The sequence below is a fragment of the Hermetia illucens genome, chromosome 3 (assembly GCF_905115235.1).
Source record: "Hermetia illucens chromosome 3, iHerIll2.2.curated.20191125, whole genome shotgun sequence".
NCBI classification, from domain to species: domain Eukaryota; kingdom Metazoa; phylum Arthropoda; class Insecta; order Diptera; family Stratiomyidae; genus Hermetia; species Hermetia illucens.
This window is the reverse complement of record NC_051851.1, coordinates 47419801-47441212: the sequence shown is the minus strand read 5'-3', so window position 1 is coordinate 47441212 and position 21412 is coordinate 47419801. Positions and strand designations below refer to the sequence as shown.

General features: G+C 39.3%; 1 protein-coding gene across 4 annotated transcripts; it reads right to left on the bottom strand.

Annotated features, from left to right (window-relative positions):
* Positions 1-716: 716 nt before the first annotated feature.
* On the bottom strand, positions 717-15752 carry LOC119652689 (uridine phosphorylase 2-like). Of its 4 annotated transcripts, none has more exons than XM_038056964.1 (8): positions 15530-15752; positions 6878-6918; positions 6717-6816; positions 2210-2347; positions 1936-2145; positions 1733-1871; positions 1474-1667; positions 717-1414 (listed from the first exon to the last, which is right to left on the bottom strand). In XM_038056964.1, the coding sequence occupies exons 2-8, from the start codon at positions 6904-6906 to the stop codon at positions 1310-1312; spliced, it is 915 nt and encodes a 304-aa protein (XP_037912892.1). In that variant the 5' UTR covers positions 6907-6918; positions 15530-15752; the 3' UTR covers positions 717-1309. The 4 variants fall into 4 exon arrangements, with proteins under 4 accessions (XP_037912892.1, XP_037912893.1, XP_037912891.1 ...); XM_038056965.1 differs by having other exon boundaries at positions 6878-6935; positions 15534-15752; XM_038056963.1 differs by having other exon boundaries at positions 15534-15749.
* Positions 15753-21412: the final 5660 nt, after the last annotated feature.

Sequence of the window (21412 nt, the reverse complement as noted above, 5' to 3'; positions counted from 1 at the left end):
CAAAGAGACTACCGAATAGCTGACGCAAATGGCCAGCAGAGCGGAAGTATGCGATGGACTTCCTGTATTCGGCGTTATCCTTGCTTTGTCACAAGTATATTCCATTTAATCGATTTTATTTTGATTAAAATTGAGTTCTACATCTATTTTCTATACTTCACATTTTTCTGTTCAAAATTTTGCATTCTCGGAACAAACCCAAGAGCACCATAACTCGGCGGTGAGGTGATTGCATGCTTTACCTATTTGGCATGGATCATACTCCAAACTCGTCCATAGGGCAGACTAGGCAAATTAGATATTCCGCTGCTTGCAGATAAGTCCCTGACAATCTTTTGCGCATATGCCGTCCGAGACAAAGAAGCCGGTGTATCATTTTGTAGCCTATTCTCCATTAATCAACGTCAAGTAAGATAGCTTCTTCACTATCAATTAGGCCTAGCGTCCTTCATCTATGTGACCTGAGAATGTTAGGTAAGACGGAACCGCAAAGACTCCACCTCATGACTACCCGAGGCAGGAGAAACATCAATTGAGGATGTCATTCATCGAGGAATTTCATTGTCGATCGTGGCATTGGAGTGTGACAGCTCCTTCAGATGACCTATGGTAGGAATTATAATAATTTGGTGGACCTTTCGCTGGATTTTTCGTAATTGCGCTACATATGATATCTACTTTCGTTTTAGGAACGTAAGAAATTAATCAATTTGTCATTTTGGCAATTTTATTTATCTATGGAATATTTTCAATATTTTCCATACAATATCATTCATAGTGATTGTTGTTTCTTTTTCTGTCTTAAGCACGTAATCAATCTCTATTTTCGCCGCCAACTTCATCTATTTACCGAGATGATATCGATATTAAAATATTAAAACCTTTTCACCTGAATTGCACGTTATTTCGTAATTTTCAACATTTTTTACTGAACAAATTGTATGCTGCTTTTCGCTCTTTCCCTCTTATACGGTTTACATATGGAATTATTAGCGTTCGCCAGTTTTTTTTTTGTATATTTTCCCCGGCACCTTATATAATGTATTTCATTTCCTTTGTTTGTACTCTGAAATTTTCAAAAGTTCTTCAATGGCGTGAATACCGATCTTTTTCGACTCATAACGACTAAAGCTAATAATAGGCTCAGCATAAATAACCTTTAAACTTAGTAGACTTACTTTGATATGAAATTCTAGTCATTATTTAAAAGTAAAAATTCTTCATCAGAAAATATTAAATCTTCAACTAAGACGTTAACATACAATAGAAATAAAAAATATATTCGCTGCAGTAATAATTCTGAAAATATTCAACTAATAAGCGCCATGTCTTTCAGAGTTTTCTCTATGAAGCGCCACGTGATTTCTTGTGCTCTGAGACCCCAATCGTGCATTTCCTCTCGAGTTGCTGTTATCTGAAAGCCCAAAATAAAATTATGTACTGAATTAAATTCAAATTGAAATGTAACGAAACCTGGTCTCCATTCAAACGATTCACTAAAGATGCGCATATTATAGCTCCTTTGATTCCAGCATGATGTGTTAAGGCACCAAATACAGGAGCTTCCATTTCAAAGTTCCTTACTCCTAGCTTAAAAACTTTTTGTAAAAATTCCATTTTCTCCTCAATTTTGTGGTCACAAATGGCTCCATCTGTTCGACCCTGACCTGTATTATCAGAAAATAAATCTTAGAGCCGTTTTGGTCAACGCGGTCTCCATTGCTATAATTACCTTCATAAAAATCATCCGTTCCGATTGTTTTTCCTAAAACAATTTTAAAGTTGTCTGCAGGCAAGGCGCACTCTTGAATCTTTTGGGCTAATGCTTGATCAAATGTTGCAGGACGTTCAACGCGTTTTCCTAAGATTATCTAAATCAAATGAGAGAGTGGACGATTCTGATAAAAATGTAATTTGATACTTTACTCTACTTACAAATTCATGTACACCTTTCAGCACACCATTTAATGCTCCTTCTGTTACGACTACAGTTCCCGGTGGTATTCCAATCCCTCCGCAAGTTCCAACTCGAATGAAAATGGGATCATCGCATTCTGCGTATCTTACAAGTTTAATCATTTCATGTAACAAAATCCCGATTGAACCAAAACCCATCCCATGACTCACGGATATGACGGGGCCCACCTATAAGAGGAAAGGCAAATGAATAAGTAAAAAATTCATCAAATTAAAATTCAACTAAATTTACTTTATAGAGTGCATATCGATGTCCCACACCACCGAGGTCCTTAATTTCGTCTTCCACTGGGAGTTTTCCTTTCAGCTTGCTATAAATAAAGTATGCGAATTCACGCATGCGATCAGCCGAACCTCCTGTGCAAACAAACTAAATACAAATTCTTGTAAGTCATCTAGGTAATTACTGGAATTTTGGACATATAAAATCGTCGTTTCGACATTTATTTTTATCTAATCAGATTCGCTTCTAAATCTAAATGAATCTCAGATGCAATCTACTTTTGCCTTTTAACCCGCTCTCTATGGAGTTGTGCAGACACTCATCGTACATAAAATCTTATGAAATTGTAGAGTTCTAGACTATAATGACATAGTCCCACGTTTCATCTTATATAACTTCAGCTCCACCATGTCCTTACAAATTCCAAAATAAATACGCATACATACATCTAAGCAGAGACAACGGCCAGACATATTTGGGTTCGACTGAAAATCATGAGGATCCGAACTTGGCGAGAAAATTGAATTTCTCGCCTACTTTGCTCATGCGTTTGTGATTTAAATACTTTGTTGATTTAATTTTAATATTAATTATTAATATTTTATTTTTTTTAACTTAATTTAAAATTAATGATATAAATTAAATTGAGAGGAGTCACCTCTCTCCTCTGACTTACTTTACGTTCGAATTCCAACATCGTTGCACTTGCGCGCCTGCGACACGCGAGTTGTTCGCTCCACCACAACACTCCACCCCCAGCTAAAATCAAAGGGGAATTTTAGCGAGAAACCAAACGGATAACTCCCTCAACCCGGCTGACTTAAGTCAAAATGGACGCGTCGCGTGCCTCTGGCCCCTGTCGTATTTTCTTGCTGGACGAAAGGCTTTAGTCGAGCCAAGAAGACCCGATTGACCATGCCCCCGACGTTGAGGCTAAAATCATGCCGGCCTTACTCGGGGAGTTCGAAGGAGTCCTCATAAGGCGGCTGCAACGGCTTCCGTTGAGCGTCCGTCCTAATTAGAACATGCGACCACGATTCGAGAACCCTGGGCACGTCAACCACGGTTTTCGCGTGGTTGGTAAGTGGTGGTGGCTTTAGCTTTGGCATTGCATCCTTGAGCAGACGCAGCAGACTAGTAGCGTTGAGTCCCGCCTTGATGTCGAGAACAGGGTCGTTGGGGAGTCTCGGGTTCTCCCCGTATATCAGCTCCGCGAGACTTGCAGTAAATTCGAGTGGCAGGACCTGCCACCAAGAAGGGTCGTCTTGGGTCATTACAGCAGCCTTCAGCGTCCTGTACCACCTTTCGATCATCCCATTGGACTGCGCATGGTAAGCTGGTGGCGTTTAAAGCCGAGGAGTTTGCCCAACTCTGAGAAAAGGAAGGACTCAAACTGCATTCCCTGGCCGGCGATTATAATTGCCGTCACACAAAAACGCAGAGTCCATTCTCGACAGAGGGCTTCTGCACCATATTGTTCAGTATTGCTTTCAGAGATATTGCGAGGGCCGCGTTAACCTATCGATGATTGTGAGGCAACACCTAAAACCGGGCGAGTCTCGCAAAGGGGCAATGATGTCGAGGTGGATTGTGTGGAAACGCTTGGTGGACCGAGGGAACACTCCTACCTATTTCCTCACATGCTTTGCACTTCTGGCATGCGATGTACTGGCTCAAGAATTAATGCCCTTGTTCATGGACGACCAGAAATACTTCGCGGTGACTAACCGCTTTATTGACCGAATGCCTTGGTTGGCCAAGGTTGAGAAAAAACGGCAGTTAGCAAGGTTGTGCGCAAAGTTGTGGATGAGTTGTATGGGGTGGTGGTTTGGTATGGTTTGAGCATTTAGACGTCTGTAGTCGCCACAAGGTCTCCATTCGCCATTGGATTTAAAGACCATTTGTAATGGCGAAGACCAAGAACTGTCTAAAGGTCTGCAAATACCCTGCTTAAGGAGTTCTTCGATTTCTTTCCATGCAACTGCGAGCTTCTGCGGTGGCAATGGACGGACCTTAGAGAAAAGTGGGGAGCCAGTAGTATTGATGTGGTGCCGAACATCATGTTTAACGGGCTTAGAGAAACTACGCTCGGTAGTGATATTGCAGTATTTTTGAAGAAGTGCGCGAATACATATATCGGTAACGTATTCAAAATCGATGGAAAGAGTGCTAAGTGAGCAGGATGAGAGTTTTTCTGATGACCTAAGGGAAGTTGTGGGATCAATGAGCGACCTATTATGAATATCCACTAGCAAACCATCGTGGCACAGGAAAAGGGAAGATAGGTATACTGATGTCCGCGATTATAAAGCATCAAGAAAACGTTCGCCGAAGTCTCAAACTCAAGTCTGCCTGCTTGTAGCCATACGTGCGCATCGACGAAAAATTTGCTGCCGTTTGCGGCGTTAACTTGTGATGCGAGAAGAATTGAAACTTCAGACCAGGTAGTTGTGCCGGCTCAAGGGGTTGTAGATTGTCAGGCGACGTGGTGCTGCATTTTGTGTAGCAGTCGCCAGAGCTCCCAGCAAGTCTGATTTGTTGGGTGAGAAATTGCAGGGCTAGTACATTTCTTAGTCTTTTCATTCAGTTCGATTTGACTGCAGGTTTCAGCAGAATGGGTGTAATCTGAAGTCATGATTTTGATTCGCTTAGTATTCTTCCAAAATTCCAGGTCCGGGTGATTTTCCCTTGGAATACTGGCTGGCCAACGAAAACGGCAGCGATGTCGATGTTGTTGATGGTTTCTACTGACGTTATTTTGTGTTGATAGCTGATGATTCGCAGGCTGAAAAGTTTGTGTTCCCTATGGTTTATAGTGATTTTGAGTAGGCGCAACGCGATGCACGCAGCTAATTATTTTAAGCAGATATTGAAATATATAGAAGACGTTCATTTCTCTATCGAAAATGAGGTGCAGTTTATAGTCCAGTCGAGCCCAACGTCGAATACATCAATCAATTTCAAATGTTTCTCAAAGCGTTCCCTTGTTTTTCGATGTCGAGGCTAACACGATTCGCACTTGCGTGCACGCAAGTTGTTCGCTCCACCACATATTCTAACTTGAAAAGCACGATCCCAGCAAGGAATATGTTTAAGAGTGATGAACGGAGAAAAGCAGAATCCGACAGGTCCTTAAAATAATTGACCCCTTTCGGATCACTGCATTCTTCTCCTCTGCAACCGTTGTATAAACTAATACGGAGGAATCCCGATAATTCGTACACCTATTTTTCGTATTTCCGGGTAATTCGTAAAAATTTGCTGGTCCCCCGAATTAATTTCCTTTATTTCGCCCTCCCGACAATTGGCAATCCCGAAGCCAAAACGTCAGTCCCTTGGCCATACGAATTATCGGGATCTTACTGTATCTTCTTCTGAAAGCACTAATCGAGACCTTTCATTTGATACCCCACGGGGCCATATTCGGTGAAAGGAAAATTACACTCATTTTTCACGTGTCTAGAGGAGCCCCTTTAAATTCAAGGTGCAACAATGTAATTCACTGCATGTTTTGAGTTCACAGTTCCCACGTTCCCAGCAAATTTCGTATCAATCGGTACAGTCGTTCCTGAGAAAAGTGCGTGTGAGAGACAGACAGACAGAAAGTTTTTAACAAAACCTTAAAAATGGCAGGTCATTTCCCCTCAACTTATTAAATTCCAGTAAATAATATATGAATGTTGTGGTAATGTTATCAATAAGATCAAAAGGAAGTGGAAATTCGCGAGATACTCTAAAATACGGCATTGTTTCGTTCATAAATTCCATTATTAGAGAAATATCACCCATTTCATGATATTATCCATGCCATCGAATGTTTTTATCTTGAATTCAGGCAATGACCTCCAGACACATTAATTACTGCTAATATATTTTCAATATAATTAATTACTTGAATATTTAGCTTTCTCCATGAGAAAATGTGCAATAAAATCAGGTGACAAATGCTACATAAGCTTATCAGGATAATACAAACATTACATTGAATAGCTTCTGTGAAGTGTAGACTATTATCAGCACTATATTAACTTGGATGATGTAATAAATAGATACTGCCAGCGAGAAAGAGATCCACGGTGTCACCTTTGTATATTTTCCTATTGACAGAATTTGCGTTCTATTTTGACGGGTTTGTGGAAAATTAAATCCCATCGAAATTGATGAGTTTACTACTTTAACAACAACCTTTAACTACTAAATATAATATATGATGTTATTTCGGGGAATTTTCTCAGATAGTCTTTGTTGATCGGTCGGAACCGCTTTGTTTCTAACTGGCTTTATTGGACGATGGTATCCATATATACTGAAGATTGACAGAAAAGCAATTGTGTTTTCTACAAAATAGATATCTTAGAGTAATTCTTCAAGAATTTTGCTACTGACAAAAGTATCTATGCCGTAGGCAGAATTTATTTATTTACTAAAATCTGGAGACGCAAAAAAGGAACATTAACAAACAACAAGCAAACTAACTACTTGTGCAAGCACTTTTCCCGTTGAAATTGACACTTACCTTAACATCACCAAATAATTTCTTCAGATCATCCTTTTTCGAAAAACCCAAGTGATACAAAACATCATTGTCTAAATTTTTGAGGTACGGATTTGGTAACCTGTAATGATAGAACTGTTGCAGTTGAATGTTTTCGTGAATATCTAAATATCTATTATTACTCGTTTGTAAGTCCATTTGTGTGTGGCATGACTGCAAAAATCTGAAAAAGATAGAACATTGAAAATGATTAGATATTAGGATATCCACGACTTTTTTCCTAAAATTATTCAACTTAGTAACCCCATATCAACGGTTTCTATTTTTTTGAGTTATTTTGACCATAAAGTCACTTCGTACAATGTTTGTACCTGTATTGGCTGTTGTTGATGTTATGACTCCCTTTACCTCCAATTTCAAGCTTTGCTGAAATCCACAATTATTAAAATTTATTTTCTTGTGGTCCGGTCCAACATCATGTGGATGTGGACTTAGGATCCCCTATATTCCAAACAATAACCTAGCTTTAGCCTAGCTTAGACTCGAATTATCGGCGGTTTAATGGAATATAATTCGCAATCTTGTCGTGTTTTTGCGATTATATAAAGGGGCGTTTCCACTTGTTGCCACATTGGGTTACGATGCTCCCAGGACGGAGGTGACGCAGCGTCTGAAGAGTTTCTTGTTTCTTTACAGAGTTTGATTTTAAAATTAAATCAAAAAGAACATTTTCCCGTCAGTGTCTTGCTAAGCAAATTAGCCTTCAGATTGTTACAAATAAAAACATTTATTTTTATTGTTGTCATGCTAAACATTGCTCGCCCTATGTACAATCAGATGGACAGTGAGTAATTCTACACGATGGTGCAATTATGTTCACATTGCTGAAAGATTGAGGTTAATTGAAGTGCCATTGATAGAATCGTAAATAGAAGTATTGTGGGATATTTCTGGTAGGAAGTGTTATTAACAATATCAATTTACTACTCACACTCAAATATTAAGGATAAGTTAGCATAATATGCAGATACAATCTGTTCCTCGCTGGCGCTTCAGGTATAAATGTTTTGTGTTCATTTTAGGTTCGAAACTTTATACGTACATTTTTCCATTCCATTCCATTCCAAAAGCCAAAATATTCTTTCATATTTTTTTGCAAACTACAAGATATACGTACATATTACAGACGTAGATATTATGTCCACGCTAAACAAACAAACATTACCTATTATCGACTACTGTATTCTATAAGCATGTATATAAATTAAAGTATGCTTATATTAAACACCGCTTGCTCAATGTACAAATATATCTATCTGAATTAGGCACTACCCCAAAGCTTCATGTACATATACACATATAGATACATGCACATGTCTGTCTAAAGTAATTGATATTGATATATAAATGATTAAAAAACTAAAACGAAATGTTTCCCTGTGACCTCCCATTCATGCGAGCTCACTTTATTGCGGTATTGACGAATTAATATGTTATGATGACGTCAAACACGTTTTAGAATGCCCGGAATTAAGACAAAATGTAAAAGTTTCACCTTCTATAACTTTGTTAATAATAGTTGGATTTTCGTCAAACTTCCCAAAGTTATGCCTTATGTTATCCCTTATGCACGTGTAGTTCTAGCATAAACTGAAGACAAGTTTCCGGCTAAATTTCTAAAATATGCTTATATACGATTGTTAACTTGTTTTGAGCAGATATCAGAGCGGGGTGTATTTTGAGGCCTAGATTTCGTTTAGATGCACCATTGTGAATTTTCGGTTGGTTTAGTTCTGAGAACGAGACTTGTTACACTTTTTGAGGGTCATATTTTGAACCCTCACTCCCCTACGTTTCACTGTAGATCACCTTCTGTGAAAAAATGAGAGAAAGAAACTAAAAGCTATTATCAGAGCAGCGGCGGATGGTTGGAAAACACTGAAGGATGATGAATAGTTAATTCAATGAGCCATTACACCTTTCTTTAAATAACTCAAATACGTTGATGGTATCTGCTTGTTGTATTATCCAGCTATCGACCTTCATCAATTGAATTGAATTGGAGAAAAGGGAGAATCGAAATGCAGACAAATAACAAAAGAAACCAAGGTTCTCAATTTGAACTGTCATCCTATTTGATCGGACATCGAAGGCGTCGCACAATTAGTAAAGGTAGGTAATGACATAGCTGAACGTATTATAATAATTGCTTTAGGTCCGTCGTTATTTTGTCTAAAATATGGAATATGATACCTCAACACCAACATTTAGGTGACGTTGTTCTGATTGCAGTGTGGGTTTTGTGATTATAAGGCAAAAGTCGCTGTGCGTAGATAACATATTAAGAAAAGCCCACAAATTTATTGCTGGCTATACAAGGAGTAAATCAATCGGTGTTCTTTCTTTTGTCAGTGAATTTGTTTTTCAGCTCGTTACAGTGCTGGTAGCGGTAACTTTTATAGTTTCGTCGCTTACCCTCATTTGTTTTCCGTTACTGTGCAGGAGAACAAGGTATAGGCCCTATGTTGGACTTCAATAATCTTAAAGTTTCTTCAATAGTATGAGAATGTACCGAGTGGACTATGTTGAACTTAATTCGACTTTCCCTCAGTGCTTCGTCTTTCGCTCAATCTTTAGCGTTCGGCTTCGGATGTGTGTTACTCGTTATTAATGAGAGAATATTTAGGAATTTTGTGTAATCTTGCCGTGTTGGTGGAAGTATTGTCTTAAGTTCCTATAGTTGACGCTGCTACCGGTTAAGTTTCGACAGCAAATTTAACCATCTTAAGACAAATGAGCGACAACTTTGCAGGTGTCCTAAGTCCAACATAGCTAGGAGCTATTGCTTCCCAAATTCAATGCGGAACGTCTACTTGATGGGGCCTGTCAACCAGTATTTGGAAAATTTTCCACCTGCGTAAATAATACAAACTCTCTTCAAAACAGAAGTGAAATTATCTTTGTCATCAACATGCTTAAGTATAGTAAACCGTCCTGCCCGTCCGCCTTGAAGGTCTTTCTGGTTCACTTTTCCATGCAGTCCCTGTAGTGTATGCAGATTTGCTATATCCACTCATTCGTAAGTCCTGGGAATCTGAAATCTTTCTGAATTCTGAAGGAGGAACTATTATTGAGTGTAGCGTCTGGGGGAGTATATACGCGCTTCGTGCTGTCGCCAAGATGTTAGCCAAACTTATCCTGGAAAGCACTAAAGAACACCTCGAAAACTTGGTCGATAGAGAGTAGACTGGTTTCCGCTTTGGATCCCCCTGTAACAACCATTTGAACACCACACCGATTATTATGGAACAGTTTATATAATAGAATTTAAATCACTGCTCCACCTGCTCTTCATTGATTTTGAGAAAGCCTTCGATAACGTGACCAGTTTATCTAGAATACTCAACACAGAGGGTCACGAATAATTTTTGCTATCGGTGGCGTGCTTAATGCTGTCTTGGCTAGGGCATGCGGAGGAGGCCAATAGACTATGGGGGAAACAAATTGCGATGCGTTCGGAATGCGGACAAGAGAAGCTGCAGACCGCACGCACTGTACAAGGTCGGCAAAGTTCCCTCCACGCCGGCAATGCTCGTCCTGATGACAGATTACATCATTTGCAATTTAGCGGCGTTTTTCGTGTTCGGCTGTTACTTTTGAATATAATTAATTTACATGAATTCGGTTTGGGTTGCAAGTGCCAACTAGGAATGTCACTTGCTAGTTCCAAAGCTTTAATTCATCAAAATTGAATTTAAACCGGAGGTAAGTGCACTCAGCGACATCAATTGTATGATTCTAATAACATAAAATATGCATGCAGGTTGATTGTCCACGCACAAAATCACGGCATTGCATATAATCTTCAAGTTTATACAATTAGTGTATGCATATTCCTATATTTTATGTTATGAAATTTATACAATTCAAACGGACTGAAATTCAATTTTTATGAATAGAAGCGACGGGACTAATGCAAGTGACATTAATAATTATCACATGCAACCCGAATAGTACCTTCCGCACTTCTGAAAACGAATTCATTCAATTTAATTGCATTCAACAAAAACTGTCGAAAACGAAAAGCGCAAGCACGTTACAAATGACGTGAACTATCAACAAACTATGATCTGTCACGCATCGGAAAAATTCAATTTTTCGAACTTTTGTGCTTACCGCATTGCGCACCGGACTTGTTGAGTATTGCTTGATTCAAGTCCGTGTAATCAACTTCATTTGACAACTCTCTCACTCCGCACGCACGCAGTCATTCCGCTGTTATGTTTCGACCTTATGTCAACCTCTGTCAAACATCTGGATCACGTTGGTTATATGTGCTCTCACCGAATCGTTAGATGGTTCTGTATTTGTAGAAGAAGATAAGCAGAGTTGGACTGAAGATAAATATTAACAAAACCATTATACACACTTGGCTGGTCAACACACTCTCCCTACCGACATGATCGAACATCGAGTGACTTGTACAATTTATGTATGGTGAACAAAATTGAAATCTGGAAATATGGAATAGATACAGATGCTCACAAAATTGAAGGCATAAGTGGTAATTTATTGCTTTGGATCATACTACATTAGAACTTGGCGGCAAATTAAATAGTTTTTAAGGTTTTGTGTAAACACAAAACCTTATTAAAATCGGTTTACTGTTTGTCTGTCCGACACACTCATTTTCCTCGGAGACAGTTATAGCGATTGACACCAACTTTGGTAGAAAGGTGGGAACGTTCACAGTTCACGCATATAGTAAGTTACATCCTCTTACGACGAATTTAAGAGGGGGTCCCCATACATGCAAAAGGGGGGAGTAAATTTTTTTTTCATCAAATATAGTCATGTGGGGTATCAAATTAAAGGTTAGTAATTTTCGAAACCGTTGTTAGTTTTGACATTTGTTAGAAAGGTGGTGAGTGCGGGGGGTTGAAAGTGATCATTCCTTTAAGGAGGCCATTCTCAGATACTACCAAACCTAAAAATCTGAAAAAAAAATTAGGAGGTTGCCACTATACAGTGGCTTTGCTCCGAAACACCTTCCATACCGATATCTGTACAAATAAAGTTAATAATAGTATATTACTATAATTTTTAGTAATTGGCTGCAAAACCCCCCTTAAGTTCATGCTAGCACCACAATTTTGCAACGATATATTGTATAATATAGAGCATGATCTCACCAAGCTTGGTGGAAATCGCATTATTACTAACAAAGTTATAATACATCAAAGTTGTTGCTTCTTTGAAAATTGAAGCCTAGGAATGTCAATATCACCCGAAAGTGGATACTCTCACATAATATATGGATACATTACGTGCTACGTACTAAGAAATACACAAAAGCTTTCGTACCTGAAGCGTCCAGCTTCCGGTTTCCCGACTTGTTAAGTTCATTTACATTTACATGTAAGTATGATATAAAGACTAAGAACAAAAAAAAATCAAACAAGTCGGGAAACCGAAAGCTAGATGCTTCAGGTATGAAAGGTTTTGTGTATTTCTTTTTTAAAGAGATTTGAGTGCGCTTTTGTCCCATTAATATGTAGCACGTAATATATGCATATATTATGTGAAAATATCCACTTTCAAGTGATATTGACATTCATTGCCTTGAATTTGCACAGAAGCGACAGCTTTGACCTAGTATAACTTTGTGAGTAATAGTGCGATTTTCACCAAATTTGGCAAGATCATGCTCTATACTGTAGCCTATATTGCCTATATTTCGTGGTTCTAGGGTGAACTTAAGGGGGGTTTTCCTGTCAATTACTAAAAATTATAGTAATATACGATTGTTAGCTTTATTTGAATAGATATCGGTAAGGAGGGAATTTCGGAGCCTAGGCGCCATATAGTGGCAGCCTCCTGACTTTTTCAGATTTTCCGGTTAAGTAGTTTCTGAGAATGACTTTTTTGGTTCTTTATTGATGTGCTGTTGAATATACCGTTCATCGAGAGGCGTTAATAGCCTTCATCGATCCCTACCAGGTCTATTTATCAAACTTCAAAACATCAAATCCTAATGTCATTTTTCCATTTGTTTATAATTGTTCTTACCGATGAAAATGATCTCCCAACGATTCTACTAACTTCGCGATAAGTTTTAGTTTTCCTTTCACAAACAAGCTTAACAATAATTTTTCGCTTTTCAACTGTTGTTTCCTTCCTCCTTTTCTTCTAAATAGCATTTTAAAAATAAATCCAGCAAATTTACAAACAATGTTTCATACAGAAATATTTTCAGATAATTTTAATCGATAAACGGCATCCGATCACTTAGAAGATCTAGTTATTACACGTGTATATAACCTTTTGTGCCTTTAATTTTGTATCGAATAAGTTTTCGGGGAGACCCCCTTTAATTTCCAGTGTAATGAATTTTTCGTGATGGTCGTGTGGTCATGTGTGTGAGATGAAATGTTAGCTCAAATAAACAAGGTTGCTTCTAAAATTAATGAAAATTTACTGAAATATTGAAGATTTTAAAAAAATTTTACAAAAAACTTGACAAGGATATTTTCGAGGCAATACTTCTGCAGGAAGCGATGCCGATGGGAAACGCAAAAGAAAAGGCGTCGCAGGTTCTCGAAATGATACAAAAAGCATGTGACGCTTTCATGCCACGCCGTATTGTACCCAAGAAACGAATGCCCAACTTCTGGTGTATGCCGAAATCGATGAACACAAAACCTTAAAAAAGGGCCGTTATGATTTTGGCAAACAATTAGGAATGATATTGGTAGCCCCAGGAATGAAATGCAGGTTTCAAAATGTGCGCATTCGCAATGACATTAGGTTTTCTCTGCAGCGTATACGCCAAATGGAAACTCTATATTATGTCGTTGATGCTCCAAATGTTGAAACCTGTAGAAAGTGTCCACTGAAAAAAGAGAGAAAAACAACACATATTTGCGTAATGTGTAGAATCCTAATACGTCTACAGTGCACCGATAGAATTTGCAATGAGTTTGCAACTTATTTTTTTTCAATACACTATCCCTTGGAGGGTTTTTCTTAAATGTTTACTTCTTGTTTCTAATGCCCTATTTTTTATTTAGAGTTATTATATTTTAAGTTTGTTTGTTTAAAAAATACCCGAGGTCTGATATAACGTTTGTACAATCGGACGTCTGTAGTTAAGGGTTAATAGAAAATACTGGTTTTATGCTTCAATATTGATACCTGGCACTCCTTTAAGCGTTCTAAAGGATAGGGCTGCAATACAGAGGGATAGAATAAATTCTTCCACTCAAGGAGCAATAGACTTATTGCAAGCATTTTCCTCAAAGGTAACCAGTTTTATTATCATTGCTCATAAAAAGATACCCAAGACGGGAATGAAATCCATAATCTGCATGCGATGATGCCGAATTTAAAGAGGATACTGCCAAATAGGCATAATTTTGGTATCTTGAAGAGATAGAAACATAAAGCCATAGACTGGACTGAAAGACAAACAGACTAGTATCTGTATCTCTCATTTTATTTAGAAAATGTTTGTTTTTAATTTCAAGTGCATTATTTCTTCAAGACTTTTATAAAACCTTCATGAAGGTAAAGAATTTCGCAAATGTGAACACATCGTCCGTTATGGCGATATTTTCACAACCTGGTGTAATAGAATTTAGGAGATTTCGTTTATTTGCAATAGAACGATCCGCGCTTTCGAAAGAAAACACGTGAACAAAGAAATAAACCTCTGATTCGAGAAATTAGAAGATTTTGACGCTATGGAGAAGTGGCACAAATGAAAGAAAGAAAAATGTAAACTAGATAATTTACAACAAAATCACTTCCAGCTTTCTTGGATATCCTCAAACTCCCGTAAAGTCATACAGAAATTATACAAAAATATATAGTTCCGCAAACGCTTCCACAGCAAACAACTTTGGCGTTTCAATTAGTGATTCACTAAAAAGGAATTAGAAAAAAAACATTTGAAGAAGGCAAATTGTTGCACAATACATCTCACATAATTTAATTGCACGCAATTATTAGCAATACATACCCCCTTCAGCCCAAATGAGCGTGGAGATTATTGAGCGATTTTGCTTACTTTATCTAAATCTATTCCACGAAAGCCGACTTAGCATTAAACAATTGTTCGTGTAAAATTTACGCAGCTAATAATAATGTCGGCAAATACACGACATCACAATTCCTCTCATAAGTTTTCTACCAACTACTAAAGGATGCCTTATTTGTCATAATATGCAAGTAAATACAAAGGAATTCATCACCAATGTCCCAGCAGCAAGAATTGAACCTATAACAATTTGAATATTGTCCATACGTTTCTTTTTTATCTCACAAATCTAAAAAGTGTCGAAAATAGTTCTCACGAGTTAAAAAAATTGTAGAGAACCAAAATTTGACTACTTATTAAAATTAAAATATACAAAATCGCCAAAGGATTAACAACAATCGCCTTCAGATTAATCTTATCACAAAATTCGACACCGGTCCAAGAAACAATCCAATTTACTCACAATGGGCAACAATCCACCGGTCGCGATACGAAAAATATCACTTGAAGGAATTCATTTGTTGGAACTCAGATAATTTTATTTTGATTAAGGCAATCTCTATCAATGGGATTCCACCCCCTATGCATCGGATATAACACGTGTTAACAATTAAAAATATCTTCTTCCGACACTTCTATTTTTATCAAACACTGACGATACCACTGACGACAGACTCCACTCGAAACATTCGATATTGGACATACGCGTACAACTTTTACGATGGCTTTTTTTAGTTTTCATCAAAATACAATCTACAAATCGCACCAAATGATAAACATTATTGATAATACATACTCACACTTGAAATTCAATGTCACTATGCGCTATTATTGGTACTTCGTCAAGTCGCTAGCAGCTTCAATGGACAGAGCAACTAGTTCCTTCAGAAATATGTACACCCGCAGAACGTTTAACGTAATACTGAATCGAATATACAAATTGAACTGTATTTATGGTAGGTAGCTTAGCTAGTGACCAAATGGGAAAATCACAGTTTCTTTATCAACTTGAGAATCGAGCTGAAACACGACGCTCCGTTTTCGGAGTCCGGCCCTCGAAATCAGCCAATCCGGAAAAGTATCTTAATAACATCTTTTCGTACTCCTAGACTCTGGATTGAGTCTGCGCTCTCACAGAATATAAATGTTCGTTGCTGCGAAAATAATATAGTATGTATTGTAGTTTGTCTTTTTGAGTTTCTTATTACAGATTCACTGAAGGCAGATATGAATAAAAGCGCACATGACTCCGGCTAATATGCAAATGTGCAATTACATATACCCCCTGAACTAATTTACTTAGTTTCTTATCTTTTCATTTAAGTCAGCTATGCTCTTATTTTTTTATTAAAAATTGAGACGCTCTAAGCTGATTGAAAGACATGATACATACTATACATTAGAACATGAGAGACTGTTCTCGGGTTTGAACCCAAAACAAAGATCTGTCTAACTGTTCCTACCACCATCTCGATTAAGTTATACATTGTTTAATTGAATCCGGTGTTTAAGGGATAACAAACCTTTAACGGTATTGAATTTCTAAAATTTTCTGAGTTTCATTTTAATAATTTTCATTTACTTACAATCAGAGTCACCTTACCACGTAACAAAGACACGAAATTTCGAATCTATCTTTTTCGGGGTAACGTTTTTCAAATTAGTGGGCGCTCTACCTCAGCTAGTTTTCAGTCAATGTACTTGGATTTTATTTTTAACTTAATCGTCATAAATTTATTTTGGATACATAAGGGTCTACGAACCTAACCCCATTATGTCAGAAAATCAATATGATCCCTGTTAAAGATCCTGGCTACGAACTATATTACAGGGAGAATAGTAAAAGAATTAGCAAAAAATCGCGTAATCAAATTGCTTCAAAATCAATGCTGTGTTCAGATCAAAATCTGTTCCCCGACAATGAAAAGTCGCCGCAGTTATAATGGTTCTTAAACCAGGGAAGAAGCCAAGTAGAATCAAATCGTATCGTACAAAACACTACTCCCAACTACCGCCGAGATATTTCAAATGCTGCTCCTTAGGAGACTTAAGCAAGTCATCGTCAATCGAAACCTTATACCAGTTCACCAATTTGGTTTCCGTGAATATCATTTCACAGTTCAACAAGTGCACAGGATCATGAATCTGATTGAAAATCCATTGGAAAAGAGCATGTGTGCTCAGCAATTTCTGAATATCGCCCAGATGTTCGATAAGCTGTGCTGTACAAATTGTATAGAGATCTCCCGAAAGAATATTCTCATTTACCATTCTCATCTACCATTCCAAATATACACATTTCCAACCAAATCCTATATTATTCATGTGTCACGACATTAATCTCCTCATCGCATCAGATTGAAAACGTTGAAGAAAACCTTCTTCGCACTCATCTGTTCCCTCAACTCCTCGTATCACTACAATCCCAAAACTGAATCAACAGTATCAACCGCTAGTTCCTAATCCCCAACCCTCTCCTGTATGTACCCTCCTTCCACCTCAACATCTCCGCAACTATATTATCCGCACAAGTTCTTTTCGAGCGCTTGTGTCAAGCTTCTTCTCTCCATCGTGAACATTGGAATGTGACACATCATATGCTCTACATCCTCCTGTGTGCCACTGCATGCAGGACGATTCGGTGAATCATGAAACCCAAAGCGATGTCCATACTGCCTGAGCAACCAACGTGTCCTGTGAGAAACTAGATAACGTGGTAGTTGGGGTTTTTCTTGTTTCGACCTATTTCATTTGTCAGAATTTCAACTGGCATCACGTCCGCCAGCACCAGTACTACCTTATCTGATGTGGTTCTAAAAGCACTGCAAAGTCTCAAAGTCATCAGCCGGTAAACAAAATTCAGCTGCTTCCGTCTTTAAGAGTTTTCCTGCACCTCCGCCCACACAGGTGACACAGAATGGATCGCACCACTCTGGCTAAAAACAAACTATATTTCAACCTACCGACATTCGGCATCATTTTTGCAAGTCCCATGGTGGCACTAGCTGCGTTTTGACATGAATACTCTAGTTGCTCTCTAAAGCTCAGCTTGGAGTCAATTATTACCCCTAAGTTTAGATAAGACCACCAGGGTGAATACGACCTTTTCTTGCCAGGTCTTATCACTCTCACCGTCTCCGTCGCGTATACGTCCACACCTCTGGGTACTTTAAAGCAACAACTACAGCCAGATCATGGCTGGGCTCCTCTGGAATAGGAAGTGCAGGCACACCATTATACATGACATTCCACAGTACCCAGTACTGAACCCTATAATACTCCCGCTATCACGATACACTCTTTGGCACCATCATCAGTTCTGTACGAATTTAGGAAGGCCTATGTCAGTCAATGCGCCTTTAACTCGGCCCCAGTTGGCGGAATTGAATGCGTTTTCGACATCCCGGACCATCACGGTAGAACAACCACCAGAATTCAGTGCTTCTTTTGCTCGGCGCACCACCGTGCTTATTGCATCCACCATAGAGTGAGCGCCTCGAAACCCTTACTGGCGCTGTGAGTATCGGTAACAATCAAGGATAACAATCAAGGATTGGTAACAATCCGTTATAGATGACTCTCTCCGTCATTTTCCCCACTGTATCCAACAGTAGGTTTGAAAAGCAACACCAACTTCCCCTTTTTCCACTGGGGAGGGAATATTGCTTCTTTTAGACACGCCTCGAAGGTAATGGCGAAAAGGTCGGGTCTGGTCTTGACTGCCAGCTTCAAATTTCTGTTAGGGATGCCATCCATGCTTTATTGTCACCGATCCTACCACAAATTTCCCACAGCTTCTCCTCGGCACCTGAAGATATCACGCACCCGTCCACCTTGATCACCGCTATTTTGCTGGAAACAGAGTGGTAAATAATAGTAATTTCTTTCAGGAAGCAATAGGTCATCTGAGGTGATTTTCGCAGCCTTTTCATTATCACACTGTAGGCCCAACCACAAAGGTTTATATTGTCATCTTCCCACAGCTGTTGACTTTTGCGAATCGGTTCCTTTATGCGGCTTCGCAGTTGTTTACGGGTCTCCTCTCGATCGTCGTTATCAGATTTTCCCCTGAGTCTCTGGTAAAGCTGCCTGGCCCTGAAACATGTGGCTCGTAAGCTTGCTATCTCGTTGTTCCACCAACGATTAAGTTCAAGGACCGTAAGGAACATGGCCCCCTCGAAGCCTTCCGCCGTCCAACCCGGAACTCTGTGAGGCCCCTTTTTCAAGCTCGATTCACCGTTGATCTGCAAATTGTTTGGTGGTCAGTGTGAATATAGTTCTAACTAACTAGCCAAGCAAATTTTCTGACTTAAGCGGCGCTCACGTGTATCAACTTCACTGTAGACTCCAGGCCCGTTCCTGTGAAAGTCCATGACGTCCCAACATTCGTGAGCATAACGTCCAGCTCCGCGTCACGTCCTGTGACATTCGTTATCTGGGTGCCCCATTCAAGAGCTCAGCTGTGTATGAAGCCTTCCTCCGAAAACCTCATTGTTTCCTGGAAGGTTTGTGTGCCCATAGTACTGCTTGGCCCGTTTGATCTTTTAACAAAAGTGCGAAAGTGGATCCTGCGCCGCCTGGCAGTGGTTGAGATTGATTTGTGTCGACCTCATCTTCCACTTACGTTGATCGCTCTTCTGCTGCCTGCAATGTGCCGGTAGTCCATCATCCTCCTTCCTTTTACACAGTTGGCAATTTGAGTCTGCTCCACATGTCATGCACAATTGACCCTCCGCTTCCTTGTCATCGCCACTAGAATATGCCTTCGCGCTGTGACCGAAGCCAGAACATTTAAGGCAAAATTTGAGCGACACCTGCCTCCTAAATCGTCACATAATCCAGCCTATTATTACTCTCCCTGCTGCCAATAGTTTGAGGGCAGCCTTTACTCGTCGACTGGTGATAGCAGTTTGTGGCCCACCGTCAGCTTTCCATAGGGTCTTTACCATCGACTCCAATAAGTCCAATAAGGTTGAATCCCTTTTCCAAGGTCTTGCGAACCTTCTCCTTCGTGGTGACCTCATCTATATCGTTGCAGACTATTGAGATCTTCGGCCTGCTAGCATTGTTTTCGGCTTCCTGTCCTAAGTGTTTTCCGATTTGACTCAAGATTTTGTCCACCATTATATCCTTGGACTTTTTGAGCTCCAATATAAGGTCTCCTTTCTGAGACCGTCTAATGCGGCCAGCGCTTTCTCCCAAATTGATAAATTCTAAGTCCGCCTCACTCTCCTGAGAATATCAGCAGTTTCAGCCGTCCTCCTTATCAGTTCTATTTTTTTGGGAGTCGAGTGCTTTTCTCTCTTAAGGGTTAGCTGGCCAGTTTAGTTTGATTCGGTCAACCGTACTTGCAGCCCCTTCCACGATTTCTTCTCTCCCGAGTTTTGAGTGGTGTGTTGCCTGGATTACTTTTTCGCCCAATACCTTCACTCATCTTTCATCCTAGGTCTTGCCGTACGCCAACATGATGCCTATTGTCATAGCCCTTATATTCTGATGAATATTTTGGTGTTCATTGATAAATTCGTACAGCTGCAAGATTTTATTATTTTATGTCGCTTGTGTAGCTAGGCGTCATTGTGTCCTCCTTTTCGTATCCCGCTGTACCCTCCACCTTGGATGTAGCATTTTCATTCGCGGGGGCGTGCCTATCAGGATGGCGATCTACGAAAAATGGAGCTTTTTCAGAACGCCTTCGCCGAGCGTTCCCTTATCCGAACAAAGGGACGCGCCAAATGGAAGATTTGACAATTCCGCACAGATTTAGTGTAACTATTTAGGTAGCCCCAAGCTAGTAGACCCTTCCTGGTATATTCGATATGAGAATCTGCATAGGGACCTGCGAATATACATTAGTGAGATCATAAAGGAGCATGAAAGTGAGCACAGTCAGCAATTACTTCTCCATTAGAATAACAAAATTCAAATATTGTCAGATACTACAAACCTAACGAGACGAATGAAAAGAAAGTTGAATGGCTTGGCACAGACCCCAGTAGTCCATTGTTTTCGAATTCCCCGTCTAGTGGGATATCCTGGATTCCTTTATGTATAGCATGATTTACTTTTAGATGCGATGCTACTCGCTGCAGCACATCAGAACTAAAAATTTGATACTACTGCGACTATAAGCGGGGCAATCATATAGAAAATGTTCCGTCGATCCCGCTTCCCCCTATCATCTTGAAAAATTCCTATTCTAAACATATACCCAACTGTGAATTTATAGCCAGTCAAGATTTCCATAATACTTCTGCAGTCTCAACAGTTTTAGGCAGGATCAATTTTTAAATGTGTTTGTTTGGTTCTAACAGGGAAAGATTGGTACGTCTAGCAGTATTAAGGCTCTGCCACCTCTCACTATGGGAAGTTTGTTCTCTACTTTTCTCATAAACGGTATAGCCATTCGGCACAAAACTTGGTGGGAAAGTGAAAACTGTGAACGCCCCCATATGCAGTGAGTTACAGCTTTTTAGGTAGAGTTTAAGGGGGTTCCCCATACATGGAAAAGATGGGGGTGCAATTTCACCGAATATGTGTGTCATATGCGGTATCATGTGAACAGTTTCGATAAGTACTTCCTGAAGCAGGTCTTATTTTTGACAATTTGTTGGAAAGGCAGGGAGTGCAGGAATCGGAAGTGATCATTTCTTTAACAGGCCCATTTTCAGAAACTAAC